This window comes from Phyllostomus discolor, chromosome 4 (assembly GCF_004126475.2).
Source record: "Phyllostomus discolor isolate MPI-MPIP mPhyDis1 chromosome 4, mPhyDis1.pri.v3, whole genome shotgun sequence".
Classification (NCBI taxonomy): domain Eukaryota; kingdom Metazoa; phylum Chordata; class Mammalia; order Chiroptera; family Phyllostomidae; genus Phyllostomus; species Phyllostomus discolor.
In genome coordinates this window covers 64,678,777-64,705,249 of record NC_040906.2, presented here as the reverse complement: position 1 = coordinate 64,705,249, position 26,473 = coordinate 64,678,777, and the positions used below count along the sequence as shown (strand labels likewise).

Here is a 26,473-nt window from a genome sequence, read left to right as displayed (position 1 = left end):
GGTGGACTTCATGTGGTTAGAGCCTGACCTAAGGTGAAGAGGAGCCTGTTGTCCCTGCCTGACCTCTGCAACAGGTAATCTGTAACCTGGAGTTAGGTCTGTTTTAGATGTTGGGCTTTATAAGGTTTTTGCTTTTGGTAGAATAAGTACCAGTATTTGTTCTAATTGAGAGAATGTTTATTTAGGGGAGAAATGGAGAGGAATGCCGGAAGAGTCCTGCCTACTGTTTTTTTCAGGGAGGTGATGGGATTTATTTCCCCAACCTGTGTGTCTTAAGTGCATTGCCTTGGTCAGAGTCGAGTGCCACTTAGGCTAAAGCAGGTTTATGGCCCTGTGTGGATTTGGCTGCTTTTGTTCTCTCTGCTGACCACAGTCTTCTATGTCACCCCAATTTGGCAATGCAAATGTGGGATCCCATTATAGGTGCTCACTAATGGGAGTTGTTGATAGCAGATGCATTTTTACACCTTTTTATATTATCTCAAATTCTCTTGTGAAACATGAGATTCCAGGGATGAGAAGACTAAGGCTCACAGTGACACAGCTAGTGAGGGGCTAAGTTGGAATTCAGTACCAGGCTGTCTGTCTTTGATGGTCTCTATACCGACTGCCTCCTGCAGAGAATGTTCTCTGGACTTGTCAGTGTTATTTGATATAATATACCAAGGACAGAAAGCACCCCATGACCAGAGGATCCCAGCTCTGCTTAGAGTACTAGCTGTGTTCCTGAACGAGAGCACTGAATTGTCACAGGGTAGGGAGACAGAAGGAATGTTGTCCCCCTCGAGGATGTCCTGTGCTTTTCCTATCAGCGGCCTTCCTTCCGGGCCTGGCACAGTGGATGCCTCCCTGCCCCCACTCTGGGTGTGTTGTTGGCTGAAGAGATCTCTATGCTTATGGAGTTAACTTTGGGGAAACACCAAATTCTAGTGAGTTCCATCAGCTTTGCAGTCACTGATTTTGATTAATCATTGGGATTTTTGGTGGTGTGTTAAGCTTTAAATCCCTCAGAAGATGTAATATGAAATAACTAAAAATTCAAGACTAGTTTTGGTGTAATTTAACTTGGGCTTAAATAATTATTGCGTTGGTGCTCAAGGCAAATTCATTTTAGTTAGTGTAGAGTCTGTTCTTCAGAATACGGTAGATAATTTCATGACATTTTCCAGTTCTTGCTCTAAGATTCCTAATAAATTATAAAGGCAAACTATCCTTTTCCTTTCTTTGTCTGGATGTTTTACTTCAGTTCATTAAAGATGAGAAAAGTTGTGTAACAGGAAAATTGCTCAAGTAATGGTCAGATGATATGGGATTTGGTCAAATGTCAACTATCTGTCTGCATGGTGCTCTTTAAAATTCTTAATTTCTTTTTACTCTCCCCCTCCCCAAACTGGACTTTATTTTTCATTATGAGAATAATCCATGCTCATTTTAGAAATTTAAAAAATGGTATACACAAGGAAGAAAATAAAAATGACTTATAACCCTACCATTCAAAGAAAAGATAACCTTTAAACATTTTTGGATCTAATCTTCTAGCCTTTGTGTGTATGTATATATATGCACATATCCCTAAATACACACGCAGATACTGATTTATCTACTTTTGTTTTCATCATAATTAATTCTCCATTGCTCATCACCTCTTCTCCACCCAGAGTGTAGTTAACTTGGAAATAATTATTTCCTAATCTATAAAGAAAATCTAGAATGTCTAACTTATTTAACGCTGCTGTTTACTTCTAGATGTTCCTTTACTTTATTATAATTATTACCCACATAAAAAGAAAAACATTGAGATGTTGATGGCAGTCATTTCAGTGGGGAGTGACCTATACCCATTGTCCAGTTTGGTAAACAGGAAAAATGTTCAGAAGCCCTGGAGAAGAAAAGGCCAGGGCGATGGGATCTAAAAGTACCATGAGAAAGCAAACACACTGATGATCTCAATCTTTTGTATGAGGAGACCGAAGTCCAAAGAAGTCTGCTTTTGTGCAGGCTTAGATTGTCAAAAAGGGGTGGGCTATGAGATACAGCCTGAAAACAAGCCATGCTGCGTGCCACGGCTGCCAGACTAATGACCCAGGGGGTAGGTACAAGTGCACTGGGTGAGGTCAGGCCCGGAGGTCGCTGCACTGATATTGGAATCTGGGGTTTTGTCAGGAGTTCTATTAGAAATTTCATTTTGTGAGTCACTTGCGTCCTGACTGCCTCGTGGTAAGAACATAGGCTCAAACTATGGGCTAAATTTCTTGGGTTAACTTTGGGTTTCACTAAACATTATCTTGAAATTTATGGTTGAGGAGAGGCTGTTGAGTATAAATTGCTAATGTGCTCTGCTGATTTCCATCAGCTATGTGATTTGACTGACAACAGTGTGAGCCTAGCCCACTGGGGTCTGGTGAATTACATCTGCTCAGCCAGAGTGTTTCTTAAGCTGGAATTGAAATGCATGGCCCTTTAGTTTCCAGTGTGATGCCACCACTCAGGCAATTGACTTTTGCTCTTCAGTCTCCAACAGGGGGAAATTATGAAATAAAATGGGGAGAGGCCAGGCATACTCAAGATTCAAACCCATAAATATAAATAACTGCAATTAATCATGTGCAGTCTCTCTTGTCTATTAAATCTATACTCAGTGGGTCAGTAAGTTTCACACAGCTCTTTAGCTTCTCAGCCTGTGGTTGGTGGGGAATGTTCCAGGTGTGTCAGCTTGTTGAGATGTGACCCAGGGTTCTTTACCAAGAAGAGTCCAAAATCAGTTCAAGATATAATGAGTTGTAGGGGCTGGGGGTGGGGGGTATCATTTGCAAACAACCCCAGCCCAAGGGGGAATAGAAATATAAAAAAGACGTCTGCTGTTGGCATTTGAGAGGCTCTCTCAGTAGATGCTCTTCTTTGTTACCAGGTTGTTAGGCTGAATGGGATGGAACAGTCTTTCAAGTGTGTAAGTTCAATAGATATTTACATTCAAGATTATCCCTGAAGTATTTGTTTTTCTATTATAGAATCCTGTTTTTGATTGTGGTTTACATTTTGACTGTTTTCTCATGTGATTTGTTAACTCTACCTCTCTCTATTATGTCCTTTTTTTCATGCTTTTCTCTACTCACTGTGAACACGGCTTGTAGTGTCCATAAGAAAAAAATGACTACTTTTACTGTTATTACCTTAGTAGGTAATAGGGGTAGTTAGATCCTCTCTCCTTCCTCTTTTCTTCCTTCCTACAAATTTCATTATATTGTTGCACTGATTAAGACCCTCAGTTGAGTTCCTGTCTCTGTCTCTTCAGAATAAGCACCTCTCTAGGAGGCAGTCGTAGGCGGCTCAGCACCTGTCTCGCTCTCTGACCTCATTTGGAATCTGTTACCCTTGTCCTCTGTTGGGCTGCAGCCAGAGTAGCTTTCAGTTTCCACAGAGGCCAAGTTTGCATACCTGGTTCTTCCTTTTGTAAGGCCCTTTTCGCAGATCTCTGTGTGGCTGGTTCTTCCTCCTCAGTTACGTTTTTGCCAGATCATCTCAATAAACATTTTGTCTAAAGTGGATCCCCCTGCCCTCAGTCAGTCTCTAACCCAATGATTTTCAGCTATTATGTCAAGGCACATTGGTGTGCCACAAGAATTTTTAAAACATGCAATACCTGGCTACTTAGTCAGGGGCACTAACCTCTTTCCCAAATAAAAAATGACAATAGCCAACACAAAAATAGCCATCTGATGTGAATGAATCAAAATTATACCTATTTTTTGGTTCAGATTGGCAAAAAATATAACACATTTTTTTGGCGTGCTGTAGAATTTTAGTAGTTTACGTGTGTGCCATGAGATGAAAAAGGTTGAAACTCACTGCTCTAATCTAATATCCCATCTTATTTTCTTCATAGCATTTGTCACTTTCAAAATACTCAATTTTAAAATTTGTTTACATGTCTAATTTTTCTCTGTTCTATGAGAACAGAAATTGCCAGCCTCTAGAGCAGTGCTGAGTGTATAGCAGGCATTCAGTGAATCCCAGTTGAATGCACGTTGCAGGACTGAATGTGCTTCCTTTTATTTTCTTTGCGTGGGGAGGTCCTTCAGTGGTACTTCCTGAGTATTTGATTCAACTCTTGCTTTGATTATTTTCTTAGAGTGTACAGTTGTTATCTTACCCTCAGTAACTGTAAGGATGTTTTTCATAAGCTAGTCTTCCACAAGGAATTTTGAAGTTTTTATAGGAGTGGCAGATAGATTGTTTTTGGCCTATTAATCTGTAAATTTTTCTGTAAATCCAAGAGAGCAGAGAAAAAATTATTCTGATTGTTTCTAGAGCAGAAGCAAACAGTATTGTCAAATTTTTTCAAGATAATGTGGGTCTGTTCTTTCTCTAATCTTGGACTGTGTGTGTTTGGTTTGAAATGCTTAATCTTCATCTTTTTTATGAAGTTTGTGTTGTCTCATCCATACTGTATACAGGATACTTCAGAAATTATCTGGTAAGTTCCACTGACCTAGATCAGAAGAGGGAGGGGGACAAAGCCCTTTGAATAGATAGAGCCAGAATGTTGAAAATCCAAATGCTAAATTGCTAATAAGTTGTTCCTCTACCTTCCTCAGAGTTACTTGTATTTTAAACAGTTTTAGCTAACTTGGCTGTCATACTTCTGACCACAGTGGTAATAAGTTTGAAGTAAGCTGGAGAGCTCAAAGATCAAAAGGCAAAATTACCACCAACCTGATAGTTTAAAAGAATCAGGAAAACTTTGTAAAGCTGACAGGAAGAATTCAAATGGGAATAGTCTGTTGGTTGGGGCCACTTAAGGAAGGGGCTAACAGTATTGTTCCTTCTGCTGTCCCTTGAGGACATTTATTACCCTTGGATAGCATAGTGTAATGTTCGTATGGATGACTCTTAAGTCGTCAGTAATTGAATTCATGGGTAATATTTTTTATGTGAGAAGACAAATTATAGCCCTGGCTCGGTAGCTCAGTTGGTTAGAACATTGTCTCGATAACACCAAGGTTTCAGATTCCTTCCCCAGCCAGGGCACATACAAGAAACAACCAATGAATGCATTAATAAGTGGAACAACCGATCCATGTTTCTTTCTCTCTCTAAAAATTAATAAATAAGAAAAATTAAGAAGACAAAATATTTAATTCAAAATAGTTTAGACATTAAAAAAACCATAAACTCTCAAATGTAAACTCTTTCAGGGCAGGATTTCTGTATATTTGCTCTTAGGTGTGTGTTTAGTGCCTAGGACCTGTTAGAGGTCTGTTAATAATTACTGAATGAAAGAAGGAATTTGTACCTTAACTACCCAACATAGCTAAATAAATAGGACATTAAGATAGTAAGATTTTTTTCCTTCTGTATCTATTGAATGAAGAAAATAAGATAATACAAATTTAAATTTAAAATAGCTCTGCACACTTTCAGAGACACTTTATTTATACATGGCGTGCAGAACCACAAATTCAAATGATTTGCCTGAAATTACAAAGCAAGTTAGTGGTAGAAACAGAATTACAAGGTAAGTCCCCTTAATCTCACCTTGCTGGTGATTTTTTAAATTCTGGTGTTTTGAGAGTTAGAATAATATAGAGTTTTCTTTCTTTCTTTTTTTGCAGCAATAGCAACTCTAGAGGAAATATTGAGTAGAACCCTTTATCTTTTCCTGTTAATGTTATTTAAATCTTAGTCAAATGTGAGGGTATTAGCTGTGCAACAAAGTGATTTCATGCAGAGTGACTGGACTTGTTTATAGTTTAGTACTTGAATGCTTTCCACTTAGGGTGGGTGCCAATCCTTTTCAAGAAGAAAAGGAAAATCTAAAAGGAGAGGTTTGAAAAGGATGCCTTATTCAAGAGGTCAGAATAAGATCTTATGACTAAGTTTGTTTTAGCCAAGATGACTAAGGAGATAGAAATAAAACTTTGCTCAGTATTTTTGCATAGGTGAAGGAAGACCTATTTTTTTTTTTCCGTTTTTGGGGGATGAGAGGACATTAACAAAATGTTGTATGATTTGTATTCCACACTTTCGAATGAAATTTTTGTTAGAAATATTAAGGGTCAGTCACTTTTAGGGATTATGATCGATCACTAAGCCAAAAATATATTACATGATTATTTTGACTGTAATACAGCTTAGATTTACTTTGCATGTGTGCTGTGTATTTGTAATTTGGCCCTTTGTTGAGAGTTACATTTATATATGCAATGGATTATTAGTTAGATGTGTAGGGGAGTGTGTTTTAAATACAAATTTTGGCAGGCTGTAGGGGAGAAAAAGGCTACAGGATATAGTTAGTTTTGTTTCCTGGGAAGCTTCTCAAGCTCAAGGAGGTAGAATAATTGGTCTCTTACCCTAGTATACTTCTTGGCCTTTGTTATAAGTCTCAACCATGGTTTGTGCATTAACAGAGCTGTAATAGAGCTGTAATCAAATTTAGAACTTTTTTTTACAATGTAAGTAAATTAAAGTAACTGAAATTATTGTGCTATAACTAATTATCATAAAATTAACATAGTTTTTTATGAGCTCAGAATTTCATGAACCATGTTCAAGTATTTACTAAAATGCATTTGTAATGACATAAATATAATGCAATTGCAACTGGAACTTCTGAAAGAATTGGTGCATTTTCCTCTCATTCTGTGATAAAAATAATGAGCAAAAGTTAAGTAAGTCAATTGGCATCAGCATTTTGAAGTTAAAAAAGGCAGCTTTTCAAAGTTTTGTTTGCTTATTATATTGGAAGGCAGATTCTCAAACCTTCTTTAGCCATGCTATTCAAAAAATAAGAGATTTCAGAATAATTATCTTGAGTGTCTTTAAGATTTGTGAGTCTTCAAAGAAAAATGACTATACTTAGTACATAGTTTTTTCTAATTTATAATGCTATATTTCATAAAATATAGGTTATTGAAGAATAATAAAAGAGACCTCTTATTAAGATTCAGGCAAATAAAAACTTAATTATCCAACATACTTCTTTTTCTGAACATGCTATTTAATTGAAGTTTTCTTAGGTTTTTATTTTTTGACTATAAAGTTTATTATTACCCATATACAGGATGTGGCAAAAGTAGGTTTACAGTTGTTTGTATGGAAAAATAATACAATAATTAACAAATAATATAAAAATAAACTGTGTTTCATATACTCACAACTGTAAACCTACTTTTGCCCCACTCTGTGTGTTACAACCCCTTTTATTGATTTGCTGTGTCTATGTACTATTTTATAGCACATAAATCCTTTTAAAATGCATTTATTTATATGGTGAAGTAATTTTTTTATGAAACATTTTGTGATGTATATTCAACAGCCATGATTGTTAGAATAAATCTGGATGAGAGGCTTGATGCACTTTACTGTAAAGAGATATTTCAAAGTCTATTGTTTGGTATGCAGTTTATTCTAAATCAAAGTAAAAGGCTGTTTTTCTTGTCTTAATTACTAAAGTGGATTCTATAAAAGCATGAAAAATCTAAAAAAGGATTTGTGCTGCCAAAGGAATGTGAACCATTTTTCTAACCCAACAACAGGGCTAGTAAAGGGGCAGAAAGATTCCAGGAAGCACAGGACCAATGTGGTCTATTTGCCTGAAGAACTTTTGTATGTGATTCATTGGTAACATTCCTTCTTTCTCAGGCAGAATTCAAGATTTTTTTCAGTGTTTGCTGTACTGTTTCTTTAGTGAGGCATTTCTTATTAGGTAATATACAGGGCACAGCAAAAATAACACCCCTTTTTATTACAAAATCTTTTATTACAAATCATAAGCATGTAATTCTATAACATAACACTTATCACACTCAAGCATACTATATGACATTTTAGGTGAAATGTTCAAATTAAAAGTATAAGTTACTACAGCCATATTATTATTACCCTTCAAACCACACTCAGGCAGGCCTTACTGTATAAATGCAAGTTTGTTTAATTTTATACTAAGCATGTTAGATAGGATTTTACAACTTTAAACAAAAATCCATTAATATACCCAGGATGATAGCAAATATATAATAATTTTGGTTTTAAAATGAATTTAAAATGGAGAACAAGTTTACTTGCATGAACTATCGTTTTTATGATTATTTAATAACAATTCTATTGAAAGCAAATCTTTCCATTAGGAATTAAACTGATCATTTACACTTAATGAATTTAAATCTATTATTAGCTCAGATGGGCTTCATTGATTTCTTGTAGTTCTATAGTGAACCTCATGAAAATAAGGGGAAAAGGTCAGATTTGTGACTTTGTAGTACTGGTGTGCATTTTAGAAATGGCAGAAAACAAATACATAGTATGGAAGTTGCCTTGAAAATGCAATTAAAAAAAATTAAGTCTTACACAACAAATGATTACCAAGTGCAAACTTGTATCCTCATATTCCTCTTTGGCCCTCTTCCCTCTTTGTTTTTATTTTAGAGTTATTTGTGAAATAAACCCTTTAATTGGTTATTCAATTTAAAAATATTAAGTTAAAAAATAAGTTAAAAAAATAACTTGCCCACCAAAAGAATTTATGTAATAACATTTGAGACTTTTTTTTTTCAGGAACAAATAGAGCCTTTTAACTGACTCAGTTTAAATGGTTGTTGACCTTATATCCTCTTCTTTTTTTTTCCTTTTTGGTTCCTTTTGCTTACATTCCTTAAACTCTGATTTGAACCTCTGGAATCAACTAAGTCCATCTCTGTGCCAACTGCTTGTGCTGTCAGGTTTCCAGGATCCTGTCCTTGTTTGAGCCTGAGGCACGGTCCTGGGCTAACCTCTTTCTCAGTTATCTGTAGCTGTGTATTTGCTCCTGAAATGCTATAACTGACCTAAAAGTGCCCCAGAGGGACTAGTAGGAAGCTTTTTAAAAGTACTTTCTGGCTTGAAGCTATGCAAACAAATACAAACATAGCATCTCCTTTTATTTTCTCTTTGTTTCATGGTTTTGTTTCTTGTCTTTATGAAAATAGTCTGTTAAGATTTTTTTTTTCATCTTTTGGGTTGGGCCCTTCTGGCTTGGGATTTCCTGGGGAAATTGGAAATAGAACATGCCTTTCCTCTAGCAGTCTGGCTTTCTAATGGGGCGTGAGAGGCAAGGACAAAGCTAGGGTTTAGATGTATATGATTATGTAGCTTTAACTTCCTAATCAACCACATCCAAATTTTTGGACATCCAGAATCTGGCAGTTCATTATATTTCTAACTTTTCTGCTGACTTTTACTTTATTTTTTCTTTCATTTATCTTTTTTTTTTAATGTATTTTATTGATTATGCTATTACAGTTGTCTCATTTTCCCCCCTTCACTCCCCTCCACCCTGTACACCCTCTCCCACCCACATTCCCCCCCTTTAGTCATGTCCATGTGTCATACTTATAATTTCTTTAGCTTCTACATTTCCCACACTATTCCTGCCCTCCCCCTGTCTATTTTCTATCTATTGTCCATGCTACTTATTCTCTATATCTTTTCCCCCTCTCTCCTCCTCCCACTCCCCTGTTGCTAACCCTCCATGTGATCTCCATTTCTGTAGTTCTGTTCCTGTTCTAGTTGTTTGCTTAGTTTCTTTTGGTTTTGCTTTAGGTGTGGTTGTTAATAATTGTGAGTTTGCTGTCCTTTTACTATACATGTTTTTTCTTTATCTTCTTTTCTTAGATAAGTCCCTTTAATATTTCATAAAATAAGGACTTAGTGATGATGAACTCCTTTAACTTGACTTTATCTGAGAAGCACTTTATCTGCCCTTCCATTCTAAATGAGAGCTTTGCTGGATAGAGCAATCTGGGATGTAGGTCTTTGTCTTTCATGACTTGGAATATTTCTTTCCAGCCCCTTCTTGCCTGTAAGGTCTCTTTGGAGAAATCAGCTGACAGTCTGATGGAAACCCCTTTGTAGGTTACTGTCCCCTTATCTCTTGTGCTTCTAGGATTCTCTCCTTCGTTTTTACCTTGGCTAATGTAATGATGATGTGCCTTGGTGTGTTTCTTCTTGGGTCTAACTTCTTTGGGGCTCTCTGAGCTTCCTGGATTTCTTGGAAGTCTATTTCCTTTGCCAGAATGGGGAAGTTCTCCTTTATTATTTGTTCAAATACGTGCTCAATCTGTTGCTTTTCCTCTTCCCCTTCTGGTACCCCTATAATTCGGATGTTGGAACGTTTAAAGATGTCCTGGAGGTTCCTAAGCTTCTCCTTGTTTTTTTGAATTCTTATTTCTTCATTCTTTCCTGCTTGATTGTTTTTATCTTCCTTCTGGTCCACTCTATTGTTTTGAGTCCCAGTTTCCTTCCCTTCACTTTTGGTTCTCTGTGTATCTTCCTTCATCTCTTTTATGGTAACCTGCATTTTTTTCATGTAATTTGCACCCAAAATCAACCAATTCCATGAGCTGAGCTTCCTGATTACCAGTGTTTTGAACTGTGCATCTGATAGATTGGCTATTTCTTGGTCGCTCAAAAGGATGAGTCCTGGGGGACTGATCTGTTCTTCTGTTGGACACGTCTCTCTCTCTTTTTTTTTTCTTCCCTGGGTCTGGTCACTCTTGTTACAGTGAGGGGCGGAGCCTTAGGCATTCCCCTGGGCTGGGCACCCCAGTCGCTAGATTGTGACGTTGTATGTGGGGGTGGGCGTGGGGGCGGGAGGGAACAATGGAGGTAGTTCTTTGGGATCCCAGGTTCTCCTGGGATCTCAGTCCCTTCTCTGGGATCCTGGGTTGCGCGCTCTGCCCTGGTCCACAGTGCCGCCTCACTGGGTCCACCAGCCGCTGCTTGTGTACTCAGGGCCCACCCCTGCGTCCCAGAAGGCTTACACGCTCCTGGTTGCCTTATGCTCCCAGTTCTCCCTGATCTTCCCGAGCCCTCTCTTCCTCTCTGCCCCTCCTACCGGTCTGGATGAACGGGTCTACTTCAACTTTTTGGCTGTCCGACTTCCATTCAGATAAATTCTCTGTCAGTTCTGGGTGTTGTTCTGGGTGTTATTCTGGCTCTAAATTGTTGTTGCTCTAATCTTGGTTGTGCGTGGAGGTACGGTGCGTCCACCTATGCCTCCATCTTCCATTTATCTTGTTTTATCAGAATACTTTTCTCAATAATTTCAGAAAAAACTTTTCTTCTTAGATATTCTGTTCAGTGTACATGTTTTTTACAACTCTAGTTTGTTGAGTTTATGGTTTTAAAATTTTATTTATTTTAAGGGGAAAGGTAGAAGGTGGTGATTCAAAGATAAAGTTATCTGCTATTTTCTTAGGACTTGATATATTCACTTATTTCCATTGGGATAATTTTTTGTGGATAAGCCCTGGGTCCATTTCCTATCCAGACTTAACAAAGGACTATTGATTTTTTCAATCTATGGACTAGGACTCTTCTCTTGTTCTGAAGAAGAGGCAAATGGGCCTCAGATGCTGACTACTTTGTTCATTTAGTGTCTGACAACTTTCAAAAAGTATGTTTGTGTTTCTGCAGGGATCACATGCTGCTGTGTGACATGTGTATGTGTAGAAGTGCCTCCACTTGGCTGGGGAGAACTCCTTTGCAGTTTTGACACTGTAACGTCAACCTTGGTGAAAGAGACGTTAGTACATGGTGTGCTTTGATTGTTACTGTGTTAAGCACTTTACAGCCTATGCTTGGTGTGCCTGAATTACAATGCACTTTCGTGTAGAGAATTGTATAAAACATTTAATATCACATCAACTGGAATGATAAAGGGTTTGCTTTGTTGAAACATGTCTTGTTCGAAACACCCAGAAATCTTGACTTTTATAGATAAAATGGGGCTGCTTGTTGGGAAGTTACTTTTGAGCTCATTCCCTCTTGCTCCATTTTGCTGTGGACTTGCCACGAAGTTCCATGGCTGCTTAGGACTTCCTCTGATGAGGTCCCACACCCTTATCTTGTGAGATTGATATAACTGTGTCCCACAAGTCACTGAATTTGTATACAGATGGACCTTGAGGCCTGGCCCTTTGTGTTGTACCTTTTGTGAGTTTGATTGAGTGTCATGACTCAAAGTGGACAAGGAACAGTTTTCTGTGCACAGCTGCAAAGTGGGTGACTGCACAATTGAAGGGTAAGGAGCTTCTTGCTACTTTTGAACCTGCATATACTTATGTAAAGGGCTTAGTGAAGTAGCACATGCTGCATACATCTAGATTACATCCTGGTGTTTTTATTTTATGTTTTAAATTTCTCATTCATCTGGGTTTCTCAGTTTATGTGATCAGGGTGACATGGAATCCTTTATATTTTGCTAGAGAACACATGGACTGCAAAGCTTATGATTGAAATTACTCTTCTAAAAATGATCTTTGAGCTATACTTCCTCCCCCAACCCCTTCCTAAACACACAGTGACTACATTTGCAAGGGAAGATGGGAAAGAAATATGCATATATTTATGCTGGCAAAAGATTTGAAACCCTGAGAAGTCCCAATTTTTCTTAAGTTAATGGTGAGCATGGAGATTGGAAAGGAAATTGCTGTTTCTACACAAGAGGCCCAAGGATAGGAGAATTTTTGTAAAAGTGAAGGCCTTTAGTGGATATCCACAGAGGAGTGATAATCCATATGGATAGATTTTTATTTATGCTAAATTAAGAGAGGAGCTAGGACTGTAAGATGGAGAGAGGAGTTTGAAGACTCTGTTTCAGGAATTCAGGGGCCAGGAAGTGTGCTCTTATTCTGGAATAAATTTGCTTGTGGGTGGTTGCTGAGGGGACCCTTCGCCTCTTTTAGTGGATAGTTATTTCTTGTTTTTAAGTCTAAAATGTGTGGCTAAGTCATTCAAATGCATGATTTAGCTGAGAGAGTAGCCTTCCTGCCGAATAGGAGGAGGCAGAAAGGATAGCACTCAAGAGTGTTTGCAGTAGGATCTGAGCAGATGTTCACGTTGTTGGAGTTGCTGTATTTTTAATGGGACTCCTAAAAGGACGGCTAAGAATTAAGTTGAACCAGATAAATTGCAGGGATAGATAAAAACATGGGTCAACAGACTGAGAAGTGGCAAACCCAGTTTTTGTTTGCCAGAGTATATGTCTCTGTGCCTGTAGGTCTAGGCAGAAGATTCCCTAAACCCTACCTTTAGCTCTCACTACTCTTGTAAGTTTGAGACCCACCTGTCTGTCTGTTTGCTGTTTTCTCTACATAGGTGTTCTGTCAATATTTCAAATCTCCCTAATTCCAAACTAAGTTTTTTTCCACTAAACCTGCTTCTCTTTCTAAATCTTAGTGTTGAAATGTTGGGGCCAGTTCCCAGTTACCCGGGTTAAAACCCCTGTGGCGTTCAGTCTCTTACTGCTTCCTTCTATAACTGGTTTTCAGGTCTTGTCATGGTTTCTAGTTGGTGCTGCCATTAGAGATTTCTGCAAAGCATCAGTCCCTGCATTTGCATTTTTCAAATAGTCCTAACCAGGCTCTCATTCTCTCACCTGGGGACTATTTCATTGCCTTCCAGTTGGTCCCTCTGACTTGGTCATAAGCTTACTCTTTGTTTTCTTCTAGGAGTTTTATGCTTCAAGTTTTATGTTTAAGTCTTTGATTCATTTTGAATTGATTTTTGTATATGGTGTAAGATAGTGGTCTAGTTTTAGTCTTTTTTGCAGGTGGTTGTTCAGTTTTCCCACCACCATTTATTGAAGAGACTATCTTTTCCCAGGGGAATAGTCTTGGCTCCTTTGTCAGAAATTAGTTAACCATATAAGTGTGCATTTATTTTTGAGTTCTTGATTTTGTTTCATTGATCTGTGTATGTTTTTTGTAAATACCATACTTTTTTGATTTCTGTAGCTTTGTAATACCAGGAATTGTGATACCTTCAGCTTTGTTCTTTAAGAATAGCCAAAGATTGCTTTGGCTATTGGGGATCTCTTGTCTATCAGAGTATTAATAATATTCAACAAAACACAACTATAAGACAGAGTTATAAGACAGACTTTGATATTTAATTCTCTCAGTTCATTGTAATCCCTTGAGGACTGTTGCTATACCGACAAGTATATTTAATTGAGAACCTTTTCATCTAGGGTTTTGTTTAGTTGAGCTAGTGTTCTCCTTGCAAGAGTTGGAGGGCCAACACTGGTCTCTACAAATGCAGGAGTCACTCCCGAGTCAGTGTATTTGGGATTTAATTTATGGGCTTTTATTGGACATCAGGCTATGCTAACTCAGCTAAGCTATTTTTTAGGATAATTTTTCCACCTTTGGTTTTCTTGTGCTTTGAGTTGGAAAAGGTGAAGATTTATTGATATTCTTGTTCCCCTTTGCTAAATTGCTGGTTGCAGCTTTTTTTTTTAAAGATTTTATTTATTTATTTTTAGAGAGGGAAGGGAGGGAGGGGGGTAGAGAGAGAGAGAGAGATAGAGAGAGAGAGAGGGAGAAAGAGAGAGAAAGAGAGAAAGATCAATGTGTGGTTGCTGGGGGTTATGGCCTGCAACCCAGGAATGTACCCTGGCTGGGAATCGAACCTGGGACACTTTGGTTCCCAGCCCACGCTCAATCCACTGAGCTACACCAGCCAGGGCTTGGTTGCAGCTTTTATTTGGAAGGAAACAATCTTTTTGTAATCATTGTAAAATCCTTTCTCCTTATAATGGAATGTCAATGGATGTAAGTGGTCCACAGCATATGGTTTATTTTTATCTGATTTTAAATTTCTTTCAACATTAAAACAAAGTTCTTACATTATATGGCAGAAGGTTGCTAATAGATTTTTGTCAGAGGGTTTTTCACTGCCTTAGTAAGACCCTAATGCCAAGGGACTTTGGGTGAGTTTTCAGAACTTTCTAGTTCTTTCTTTTGGAGGTAACAGAAACACATGGTGTGGCTTTTGGGAAGAAGTTGCCTTTTGAGAACAAAGGCAGGACAGAACTATGCTTTTATGCTGTGCTTAACAGCAAGACTAAGTTGTGGTTTTGTCACTTCCTAGGGAGTGATGTTGGGCAAATTCACTATTGCCTCTTTTATGAAATTCTGATGTTGTAATGTTGATGTGAGCTGATATATATAAAGGATGAGAAGCATGGTGCTTATATTAGCAAATACTCAATAAATGGCAAATATTGTCATTATAACAATAATCATTATCATCATCATCATCAACAGCAGCAGCAGCATCATAGGAGAGCCAGGTCAAATTGACTGATTCTGTGCTTCTGTTTTTTAATTATCTGTAAGAGTGATTTATTCATTACAACTAGCTGGATAATCTTATGGATGAATTTGATCACAATAGAAATTCCCTAAGTATTGGTTATTTTATGAAATTACTGAAAAGAGAAATTGATTATAGTCAATATTATTGCTAACTTTGCAAAATAATTTTGTTAGTATTAGTGGCTCATTGAGAAACCCCATGAAAATATCCCTCTTAACAAGTTTTGGTTCCAGACAAATGAAATTTAAGCAATATAATAAGGTGGCAAGGAGTACAGGAACCTAGACAACTGGAAAAACTACCTCCAAACTTAACTGGCTGAGTGAACACCTTTGCTGAAACATTTTCATTGACTGTGTTATATGACATCCCTCAGTTGGCTGTGTTGATGTGTGGTATCCTTTCTGAGGTCATAAATGACATTATCAAGACAGGAGCAATGATACTGAGCTAAAAGCCAATCAGCTACAAAACACAGCCAAGGGAACACCAGGCCACTGTCTGTGTGGGGAGGGCAGATGGATTGTTTAGGTATTTACTAGGTCTCTATTCTCTGTCCCTAATTGTCAGGGGAACTCAGTTAACCTGGAGATAACACGCTATCAACTCTGGGCTGCTAGGGTTTCTTTTGTGCCATAGGAATTCATTTGAGCATTTATAGTAGTTCTAGGAATGGTGATGGTTAGCTGTAACAAATGGGTACCTTCCAAATAGGCTAAGTTGTGGTTTTTACTGTCAGAGTAACATTGGACATTAGGTTTTATTTATGGTTGACTGAATGATGAACAGAGGCTCCTAGCCAGCATATACCAACTGTTTTTGCATAACGTGGGGGTGAGAGGATGGTTGATACAGAGAAGGGACAGTCAAGAACAGAACTCTGGCCCTGGCTGGTGTGGCTCAGTGGGCTGAGTACAGCCTGCGAACCAAAGGGTCACCATTTGGATTCCTAGTGGGGCACATGCCTGGGTTGTGGGCCAAGTCCCTGTTAGGGGGCACATGAGAGGCAACCACACATTGATGTTTCTCTCCCTATCTTTCTCCCTCCCTTCCTCTCTCTTTAAAAGTAAATAAATAAAATCTTTAAAAAAGGGTGAGAGAGAAGAGACCTCCAGCCACAGAGAACAGATGCATGTGAAATATTTTTCTGGTGAGCATCTTAATAAAGATGAGTTTTAGAATTTAGGATTTTGTCAGAAGGAATGAGATCAGAGTAAAAATAAAGTTTTAGGAAATGCCAACTTTTATTTTAGTATATAATTTAAACTATTCCAAAATAAATTTTCTGTAGGATCATAGTTACCAACTGCACTGCAGTTCTTTGTTTAAGGACCCAAACATTTGAGGTGTCATAGTTTACACTGAGGTACTAAAAGTTTTTTACTATATCTAGGTTAAAACTGACTTGATGTTAAATACTTTCTTGAGTTATGAAATATCTGTAGAGTATCAGGCATGTTGTCCAGACAGGTCAGACCTCCGCTCATTCAGGAAAATAGGAGAGAGACTTCCCTGAAAGATGCAGGTGTGCCAGCAGGAATTGTGAGTAAAGGTCTTAGGCAGGTAATAGTGGCTATAGGTTAGAATGTTTTTCGGTGATCACACAGTGTTATCTTTTTTTGTTTAGCAGGATAAAAGCTGGCTAGAGGTGTTTTGGTGGGATTTTCATTTTTATGCCTTTTTTTTGTTTCTGAAAAGTAAAGAATATTTAAGTCTTCAAAAAACTTAAAAAAATTCATGAGTCTAATAGAAATATTTTTTTAAAAAGGTGAGAAGAAATACAGTCAAGAGCTAACGCAATGTAAGACTTGAGAAATATACAGTGAGCATAAGAGTACTTGGTCTGGAGGGTTTTCCCTGGAAATTGTGGTGTCATGCAACTCTGGCTAGAGATAACTTTTTTAAAAAAGTTTCTTCAGCAAAAGGAACTGCAGCAGTGTTGAACTGGCACTTTGAGAAAGGACCAAGGCATTGTTTCCTTTGACTTTTTGTCTGTGAAGTGTAGACTCTTAGATGGAAATGTAAGTGTGTGGGCCTTGAACTCTAGTGAGAACTTCATTAGGAAGGGGAAAAACACACTCAGGAAGAGAGTTGTACCACGATTTGAATTAAACCCTTGCCCAAGAACCTGAAGCAGGCATGACTGTTTATTGTCATGCTGAGTGATAGAAGACTGCTACCAGTTCTCCTTGTAGAGGGGATTAGTGGCTGAACAAATCTGCAAGGACAGCATGCAGTTTTGTCGGATATACAATGACATTTCTTTTCACAGCTCCCTTGACTTTATACTATCTGAGTATCCCCGGGTGTCCCTTAATTTGCTTTTCTTTCTTTAATTCCTGTTGGAAAGTAACTTTTGTAGAGTCAATTCCCATGTATAGGATTTTTTTGTTTATTGTTTTTGAATGGTAATATTCAAATAGACATGTTAGTAACTTCCTTATTTTATGTTTCTTTTTCTGGTTTAACATAGTTTCATTACCTGTACAGTCTCTTGTTAATGCAATAAAAATCCTAATTAACTTTTTGTCTCCCCCTTCCCCTTTTTTTGTAGGTTAAGAAATGGCATTTAAAAAGGCAGTGAAAGGGACTATTCTTGCTGGAGGAGGTGCTCTTGCAACTGTCCTAGGCCTCTCTCAGTTTGCTCATTACCGAAGGAAGCAAGTAAGTAATGGTGTATGTATTTATTATACTATAAACTTAAATCTGTTAAAGAACAATGTGTGGGAAGGACTCATGGACATGGACAGCAGGGTGGTGATTACAGGGGGAGGGAGGTAAAAGGGGACTAAATGGTAATAGGAAAAAATAATAAAGATTATACATTATAAAACAGTATGTACACTAATGATTTTATTAGAAACTGCCAGCTTGATGTGAAAGATACTCATTTAGAATACTGCTTTAATGATCTTTGAGAACTGTGTGTCTCCGATTTTTTCAAAGTTAATTTCTTTATCAGAAAGCATTATATAATTTAGCCTCTGTTTTGGCTTTTTAGTTTTAAAAGACTGCTCCATTTCTAAGTGCCAGGGTTTGTTCATTTAGACTTTCCTTGTTTAATTCTCCAAATGTCTGGATACTCTCTATGTCCCTGCCAGAAGTTTGCCTTATTAGAAGGCAGGCAGTTGAGAAAGGGAATGGAAAAGAAAGAGCCTATGTAAGAGGCCTTACTTTGAACCTTCATTTTATTTGTAAATGGTTAGTTATGTAGTATTACTTTATATTTGGTAAAATTTTTATGGAAAAATCATGAAAATGAGATTGGCATGAAGTTTCCAAATAATTTAAAGTGCTGAGTTTATTTTTCATTTTATTTTATTTTCCTTTGGAGAAAAAAGGCCCTACAACCATGCTTTCCATGGTTCAAATTACTACCAGGAAATAATTTTGGTGAATAGTTTCATGTTTTTCAGGCTTGAAATGCTGGTAGCCACCTCCCTAGTCAATATAAGTCCCCCCACGATGTAAGGGTATTTTGTGATACCAGCTGGGTGGTACATTTCCGAAGCAAAGATGGTGGCGAAGGAAATTGGGTAGCTTTTATAGCTGGATTATCTATGAATGACTAATTTTCTACATTATTGTGAAAACCTTTAAGCCATGGTTGTCTTGCACTGGTGGTTTGGGTTGTTTTGGGATACTAGGCGGTGGAGCCAGCCACAATCTTGGAGTCCCATGTCCTAAAGAGATACAACTTTAAATACACATACTAGGAAGAATCAATTCTCTGGTTTATAAGGGTTTTTTTTTTTTTTTTTTTTTTTTTTTTGTAAGCTTATTTTCAGTGCTTCCTCCTGTAGTGGGCAATGTTGAACAGGTTATGTTAGTCTTTTTCATTCTTAACTATGATCATGTTACATTAAGGTTTTTCCAGGTGTATATGTTTCAGTTATTATTAATTGACTAACTTGTTATGGAAGTTATCTTTACTAGATAATGCATATTCTCTTTTAAAATGTTGTCTTGGTTCCTTAAAAGTGAGTGTGAAAAGATGTTACTTCTGTTGAGGCTATTTCAGAAGAGCAGTTATGATTAGGACTTGGGCTTTAATGGATTAGATTACTTCTGCCATCCTTAACCAGTGCTATCTGTAACAACACGAAAATGCCAGTGCAAAGGTAATGACATTTAATATGATTAGTTGTTGCTAAATTTGTACATGGTTTATGCCTTTTAACCACGGTAAGGCATGTTCTACCTCAGAGCTTATAACTTAACTTTGTACTTTTTTCTTTTTAATGTTTGATTTCTCTTTAATCTCAAAAAACAGAATAACAGTTGATACTTTCTCCATTCAGTCTAGTTAGGGGTGAGTTTTAGTCAATAAAATCAAGGCAAACAAGGGTCTGTTGATTTCTGGGACATTTTGTCATTTTCTCCTTCCTACATTAGACATCCTGACCACCCTAATAGCCAAAATGAAACAGATACCAGCAGTTCGAGTCATTTATAATTTCAAGCTGACAAGTGTTTTTGAGAAAAATCATCATAGGCATATTCAGTCAATGAGTTGCATAAGATATGCATCCAAGTGTGTGCATTCTTTTGTGATAATTCCTGTATCTTTAAGCCACTGCTATCAGCATATTTTGGGTAGCAGGTTGAGATGTAGTCATAGTGATTGGCAAAAAAAAAAAAAAAGTCTGGGGGAGGTGCAAGAGGGGACAAGGAGAACAACTCATCTGAGCCATTGACATAAATGACCACAGGCCTCAGCTGTCTACTTTCAGAAAATATCTGCCAATCAGAACCATTCTGGGGGCGGAAATTTTCCTGACTTCAATAGTCAAGAAAAATCTGCCCCTTGATCCTCATTATTTGGCTGAGTTTTATAGAAGCATGACCTTAACTGTGACTAGGCAAGCTTCATTTTTTTAAACAGAACAACACTCTATAGTATTAGCTTGTGTTTATATATTTTTTCCAGTTTTCTAGGATGATTCCAACTGATAAATTACTCTCTTTTAAGAGTGAGTCGGTGTTGAAAGCCCACAGTGCTGATGTATGAGAGAGCCATCTCCAGACTTTAAGTTCAGGCACGTTTTGGTGGCATTTTTAAATCTGCAGTTCTGTCTCCCTGGCCCCTAGCTTGTGCTCATTTGATATTCCCAGTACAAAGCACAGACTAAAGTACAAAGTACTTCCTAAAATACAGACAGGGGTTGCATCCTAAATACAAACAAATTGATTCTAAAAGTTGATCAATTGTTAAAGCACATTTGATGATGGGGTAGTTCTGTAAGTGTTTGGGTACCAACTCAGTTAAATTAGCTTATATTTGCAAGGGAGAGAATAGAATGGAAACTATCATATATACGTTTTTTATTAATTAAACAAAAAACAATTAAATTGGATAAGAAGTAGTCCACTTTACATTTTACATGATAGCAACAATTTTTTGTCACTTTACTTTGTAGTACTTCCTTCATATGAGCACATTGTTTACATTTATATTATGTGTTTCAATGGTGAATAGTGTCCACTGTTGACCCAAGTGAAGCCTAGAGATTTTTATTTTTGTGATGAGGTCAGATTTAGAAGGGATAAAGATGATGGCCTAAGGAGAGAGCTGTTATTATCATTATTGTATACATTTTTGGAGCTAGGCAAACTAAATCTGCACTTCAGTGCAGAAGCTGGTAGGAGCAAGGAGATGAATGTCAGCTGAGTTTTGACCATGTCCACCTGCAGGGGAGGAGGTTTGTGGGCACAGTGCATCCCCATCACAGGTCCCCTTTAGTTTCGTATGTAGGGTTTTTTGAGGGGTCTTGAAGAGGCTTTCTGTTAATTTCAGCCCCTGCCTTTTTTTATTTCCTTACCCACGAGTAGGTGACTAAGTTTCCACAAAGGCTTCTTGATTTTTCCTCTGTCCAGACCAGCCATATGTCAAGGGACAGAGGCTGAGTATAGGGGTACACATCCTAGCTCTGACTTCAGTCCCACCAGGAATGTAGCAAGCAAACAGCTTTTGCAGCGGTGGGCAGATTTTCAGGAGCAAGGTGTTTGTCACTTCCTATTTATTATAGGTCTGCTTAATAATAAAGTTTTAATGGGAAAGGACTTAGAAGACCTGAGAGGACCTAATCTCCCTCTCAGGACAGGATGTTCTTCTTGCGATTCCTTTAATATCTAGTGAGAGAAAGTTTTATTTTATGGGACACCCTTTTTTTCCTAATCTGAGATGAAGGAGAACAGAGTAGATGGAGAGGGTAGTTTAAATCAAGAGAGAGGGCCTTGGGTATTTTTAGGTCAGTAAACAACCTTAGTCAGGGGCAGAGAACCTTATGTTATAGTCAGGGCTACATGAGGTTCCTCAGGGGGGATTCTCTGGAAGAAGAATGGGGTTGGCTGGGTGGGGGCAGGGAATGGCCGGGGGAGGGGGAATGGGGGCACACTAGGGTGGGAGTACTGAGATTTAACTGAAGAGTCCCCTAAACTTTTGTCTTTTTGTAATAGACCAAAGGCATTTTTTTGAAACTTAAAAAAACAAACCTCAACATTTATTTCACACCTTCGAGGCCCTAGCTGGAAACATTGGCGTGATAGTGTGGGTTTCTTTTCAACCCCATTGGTATAGTGGATGTAGCACTATTTAGTGCTGAGGGTGGGTCTGAGGGTGGGCCCTCTCACATAACACATGTTAGGTTTATTCCTTCCATTACCCACTGTGAAGGTGTAGTGGGCTTTGTGAACTGACTTTGAGGTGGAACCCGAGAACCACTGAGAGCTTTCTCAAAGCCCGGATGTGAATGAAGTCTTTTTCTGTTTTTTTTTTTTTTTCACCAAACATAGGCAGGAAGTGGGCTTTGGAGTATGGAAATCAAGGTCTCCTTTCAGTGTGGGGAGTGATATTATTAGGACCAAGGAATTGAGAGATTCCATTGATTATGTTTTAGTCCTGAGCCAAAAAGCAGAAAACACGAGAGCATGATCTTTAAAGCAGTCTTTGCAGGCTACCTATATCTAACACCTAGCTCCACTTCTTAAGAATTAAGTGACTATGGGCAAATTTCTAAAATTCTCTCAGTCTTCTTTGTCCCCATCGGTAAAATGAGGAGAAGAGTGATACAGTAGGTCTTTGATAGATTCGGTGACTTTAAGTGAGATAATGTATAAGGAAACTAATTTTGCTATAGGATAATTGATACATGTAAGAGTTAAGATCTTGAGAGTATCATATTAAGTGAAATAAGTCAGATGGAAAAGGACAAGAACCAGGTGATTTCACTCATGTGGGATATAAAACAGAGAGCAACGAATAATAAAACAAACTCATAGACGCAGACAACAGCATGAAGCTTACCAGAGGGAAAGAGAGGCAGGAGGAGATTGAAGAGGGTAAAGGGGGCCAACTATATGGAGATAGAAGGAGACTAGAGTTTGGGTGGTGAACACACAATGCAATATACACATGACAGATTATAGAGTTATACACTTGGAACATATGTTATTAACTAATATTACCCCAATAAATTTAACTTTTTAAAAAAGTTATGTTCCTATGTCATCTCATTATGTTATAACAAAAAGAAATTATTTTAGGACCTGCTGTACTTCCCCTATAGGGTTGTGGAAGAGCATTAAAGCCTAGAAGAGTTTCTGGAACATAGTAAGCCTTCAAAACGATTAGCTATTATTAGATTCCCAGATTACGTGAATATAAAGTGTGGTGTATTTAGCAAAAAAGTTCTTCCTGTCACTGGAGATTCTTGCAATCAGGGACACCTTGTTAAGACTGAGGTTAGTAGCAAATGGTATGTTCTTCATCTGAGGTTGCTGGAGAATGGCTAGAAAACAGTTCTGGAAACACCCTTCCCTTTCTCTTCTCCTTGCATTCTGATCTGAAGATGAGCCAATAACAAGGTGGACAATCCCAGTTATTGACTTAAACTCTTATTATAAGTAATAAATTTCTTGAAGTTTCTACTGTTTCTTTTTTTTTTCTACTTAGACTTATAAGAGTTATGGCAGACTTGTTTTATATTGGCTGATATGTTCCTACAAAATTATGTGAACATAGTATTTTTTTTGTAAATTAATAAATACATAGTACAGTGCTATTTATTAGAATTATATGGTGAACCACTTAAAAAATTTTTGTAAAAAGCTCTAACATGTTTTTGGTAAACCAGAGCTTTCATATATCATTTTAGCTTGAATTACAAAGCAATTAAACTTATTTTTTGGTAATTCAGAGTTTTTATATATCATGCAATGCTATAAATTTACAGCCAATTTATAAAGCCAATTTATAAATTGGCTTGAATTACAATGCAATTAAATTTATTCTTAAAGTCAATGATATAGTAACAGTTATTAATAACAGGATCTTTATGCTTTGCAAATTAGTGTCTCACTTTGTAAGAGATAACAAGTCACTATACTTTGATGTACTATAAACTATAGTTCACCTTACTTTATATATTAATCAAGGGAATATGAAAAAATGATAGTGATGATGCATTAGGTAAGTTGAATTATAGGTGAACCTATGCTACCTCTGTTGTTAATATCATCAAAACCTATGAGGAAAAACATTCATGCTAATGAGAGGCAAAGTAATGAATGAGTAATTAAAATTCATAGGAATTTTGAGGACATTGTTTTAATTCTAGTCTCTTTCTTCCTCTCATTATTTGTAAGAGAGTCTAATAAACCAGGGCCTTTTGATTGGTAGTATCAGTGATGCAATCCAAAATATTGGCAAAGCAACAAAGAATAGAATGATAATGTCTAATCAAAGTAAGATGTACTTTTGGATTTATTTTAATAGATCCCCAGATGAAAAGATATTTAGTTTCCTGAATGTGTCTTTTATATAAGTGTAGCTGGGTTTTGATGAGCTTGTTATTGTGCACAGGTTATGAAACTTTTTAGAACTCTAGTTTCTTTATAGGGTAAGGTCAATGTCACTTTATTCCCAGGCTCTTTCCCCTGCCTAGTGCTAAGTCAGTATTTAGAAACCAGTGATTATAGTACCTCACACATAGTGGATTTTTAGTATCTATTGTATGTCTTTCCCTTTCCATAATATAAGATATGAAAATTTGAAATAGACCTAGCCTTGCTAGGCATAATAAAAAAGATATATCACCACCTTTCTTTAAACAGCTGAGCTTTTGGCTGACATAATGTTACTTATATTAACTGTTGGACAGACACACTGGTAGGTGTTAGAGAAACTTGAAGTTCAGATGAATGATGATAGAAGAGAAACCAAAATCATAAGCGTAATCCCAAATGTTGGTGAGGATGTGAAGCAATAGGAACTCTCCTTTAGTGCTGGTGGGGATGTACAATGTTTCCTGGTTTCTTACAAAACTAAACATATTCTTACCATATAGTTAGGCCATCACGCTTATTGATATTTACCCAAAGGAGTTGAAAATTTATGTGCACAAAAACCCTGCACATGGAAGTTCATAGCAGCTTTGGTCATAATTTCCAAAACTTGGAAGCAACCAAGATACTCTTCAGTAGGTGAATGGATAAGTAAACTAAACTGTGGTATGTACAAACAAAGGAATTATTTTTCAGTGCTAAAAAGAAATGAATTGTCAAGCCATGAAAAGTCACAGAGGAACTTGAAATGCATATTACTAAGTGAAAAAAGTTACTATGAAAAAGCTACCTACTGTATGATTATAACTGTATGACATCTAGAAAAGGCAAAACTCTGGAGACAGTAAAAAGATCAGTGGTTTCCAGGAGGAGGTGGGAGTGTGTGGGGGGAGATTAACAGGCAGAGCACTGAGGATCTCTAGAGCACAGGAAATACTCTGTATGATATTATAATGCTGAATATATCATTATGTATTTGTCCCAACCCACAGAATGTACAACACCCAGAGTAAACCCTTAAGGAAACTCTCACCTTTCAGAGATTGTGATGTGTCAGTAATCTGTAGGTTCATCTTTGGTAACAAATGTGCCACACTGGTGACCGATGTTGACAATGGCTGGGCCGTGCATGTGTGGGGGACAAGAGGTACATGGGAAATCCCTGGATTTTCCTTTCAATTTTATCATAAACCGAAAACTGCTCTAAAATAAATAAAGCCTTTAAAAGATAAAAATAAATATGAACTTAAAATCTTAAGCATAGCATCTGGAATATGATATCAATTAAAGAAATTTAAAATCTAAAAATTTCACTTTTTATCTTTGAGTAAAACTATATTTTTTGAACACAGCATCTTTAAGGATTTAACTTCAGTTGTGAATATTCTTCTGGTTCCTAAGCTAAAGCATATCTGTGGGTTTGAAATTAGTATAACTTATCTTGAGCACTGATGTAACTGAAATTATTATGTGACACGTTTGCTTACCAGATTGCTTTCAACTTTGTGAGTCAATTCAGGCTACCAGACTTGTTTGTTCTCTCTGAGTAAATAATCTTTCATCGCCAGAGGCAGTTTTCACAGGTTCATAAACAGCCTTTCTCTTTAAAAAAACTTACAAAGTACTGTAATAGCAGCCATTCTTAAACAGTCTTCATTTTTGTTGATTTTATGTTTAGGTAGAAACTACATTGTTAGATGCCATATGAAGAATGTATATTTAGGAGGAGAAAGAACTAGAGTTTGAAGAATAGGGTTCTTGGTTCTACTTGCCAGCTTAAAGTGCCATCAGCTTCAGTTGTGTGAAATGTGAAGGTAGACATATCTCTGCTTTATCTTTTAGAACTTTTACCTTTTAGAGCCTTTTCTCTATGGATTTATTTTTATGTAAACAATGAGGACTCATCCATCACAGGAAGATTCTGAACCCTGTATGGACTGCATACGAAGTAGGCGAGTTGTAAATCTTGGATTTTAATGCTAAGTACATCTCGTATTTGTGTATTTAGTGGAGTAAGCTAATTGGTGTAATAAACAATACCCAAAGTTCAGTGGCTTGTCACAATGAAGATTTATTTCTTGCCCATATTACAGTTCAGTGTGGATAGGTTGAGGACTTGTTTCTTGCAATTACTGTATTCAGGAACCTATATCCCTTTATTCTAGTGGTTCTGCCATATTATAGGGCCTTTTGACCTATTGGACCATTCCAGCCAACTGTAAAGGAGGTGGGAAATGTGGTCCAGTAGTGTTCCCTAGAAGAGGAGAAAAAGTTTTGTTAAGCGTCTAGCCATTACATCTGTGTCCTGACTTCAGTTTCAAATGTAGTTGACGAATAGGCTATATTTCTTTTGGTGTGAGTTTTAAGAATTTATGCCAAAGATTCTAGAATTCATTTATTTCTTTTATTTAGAACCCCATGGACAGATTCCTGGAAGAACTGTTTTTTTCCTCCTTGAAATACAACCAAATATGTTGAGGCTGTCTGATAT

The 26,473-nt window shown here is 37.2% G+C and overlaps 1 protein-coding gene across 3 annotated transcripts in view; it reads left to right on the top strand.

Moving 5' to 3' along the window:
* GPD2 (glycerol-3-phosphate dehydrogenase 2) overlaps nt 1-26,473 on the top strand; it is a 137,545-nt gene that overhangs the window by 17,204 nt on the left and 93,868 nt on the right. The window contains exons 1-2 of one of the 3 annotated variants that reach the window (XM_036023458.1): nt 2,198-2,217; nt 17,693-17,802. In XM_036023458.1, coding sequence (XP_035879351.1) covers nt 17,701-17,802 — 102 coding nt within the window. In that variant the 5' untranslated portion in view covers nt 2,198-2,217; nt 17,693-17,700. Of the gene's footprint in view, nt 1-2,197; nt 2,218-17,692; nt 17,803-26,473 lie in introns of those variants that run through there. The other 2 variants (XM_028508637.2, XM_036023457.1) reach the window with 2 other exon arrangements.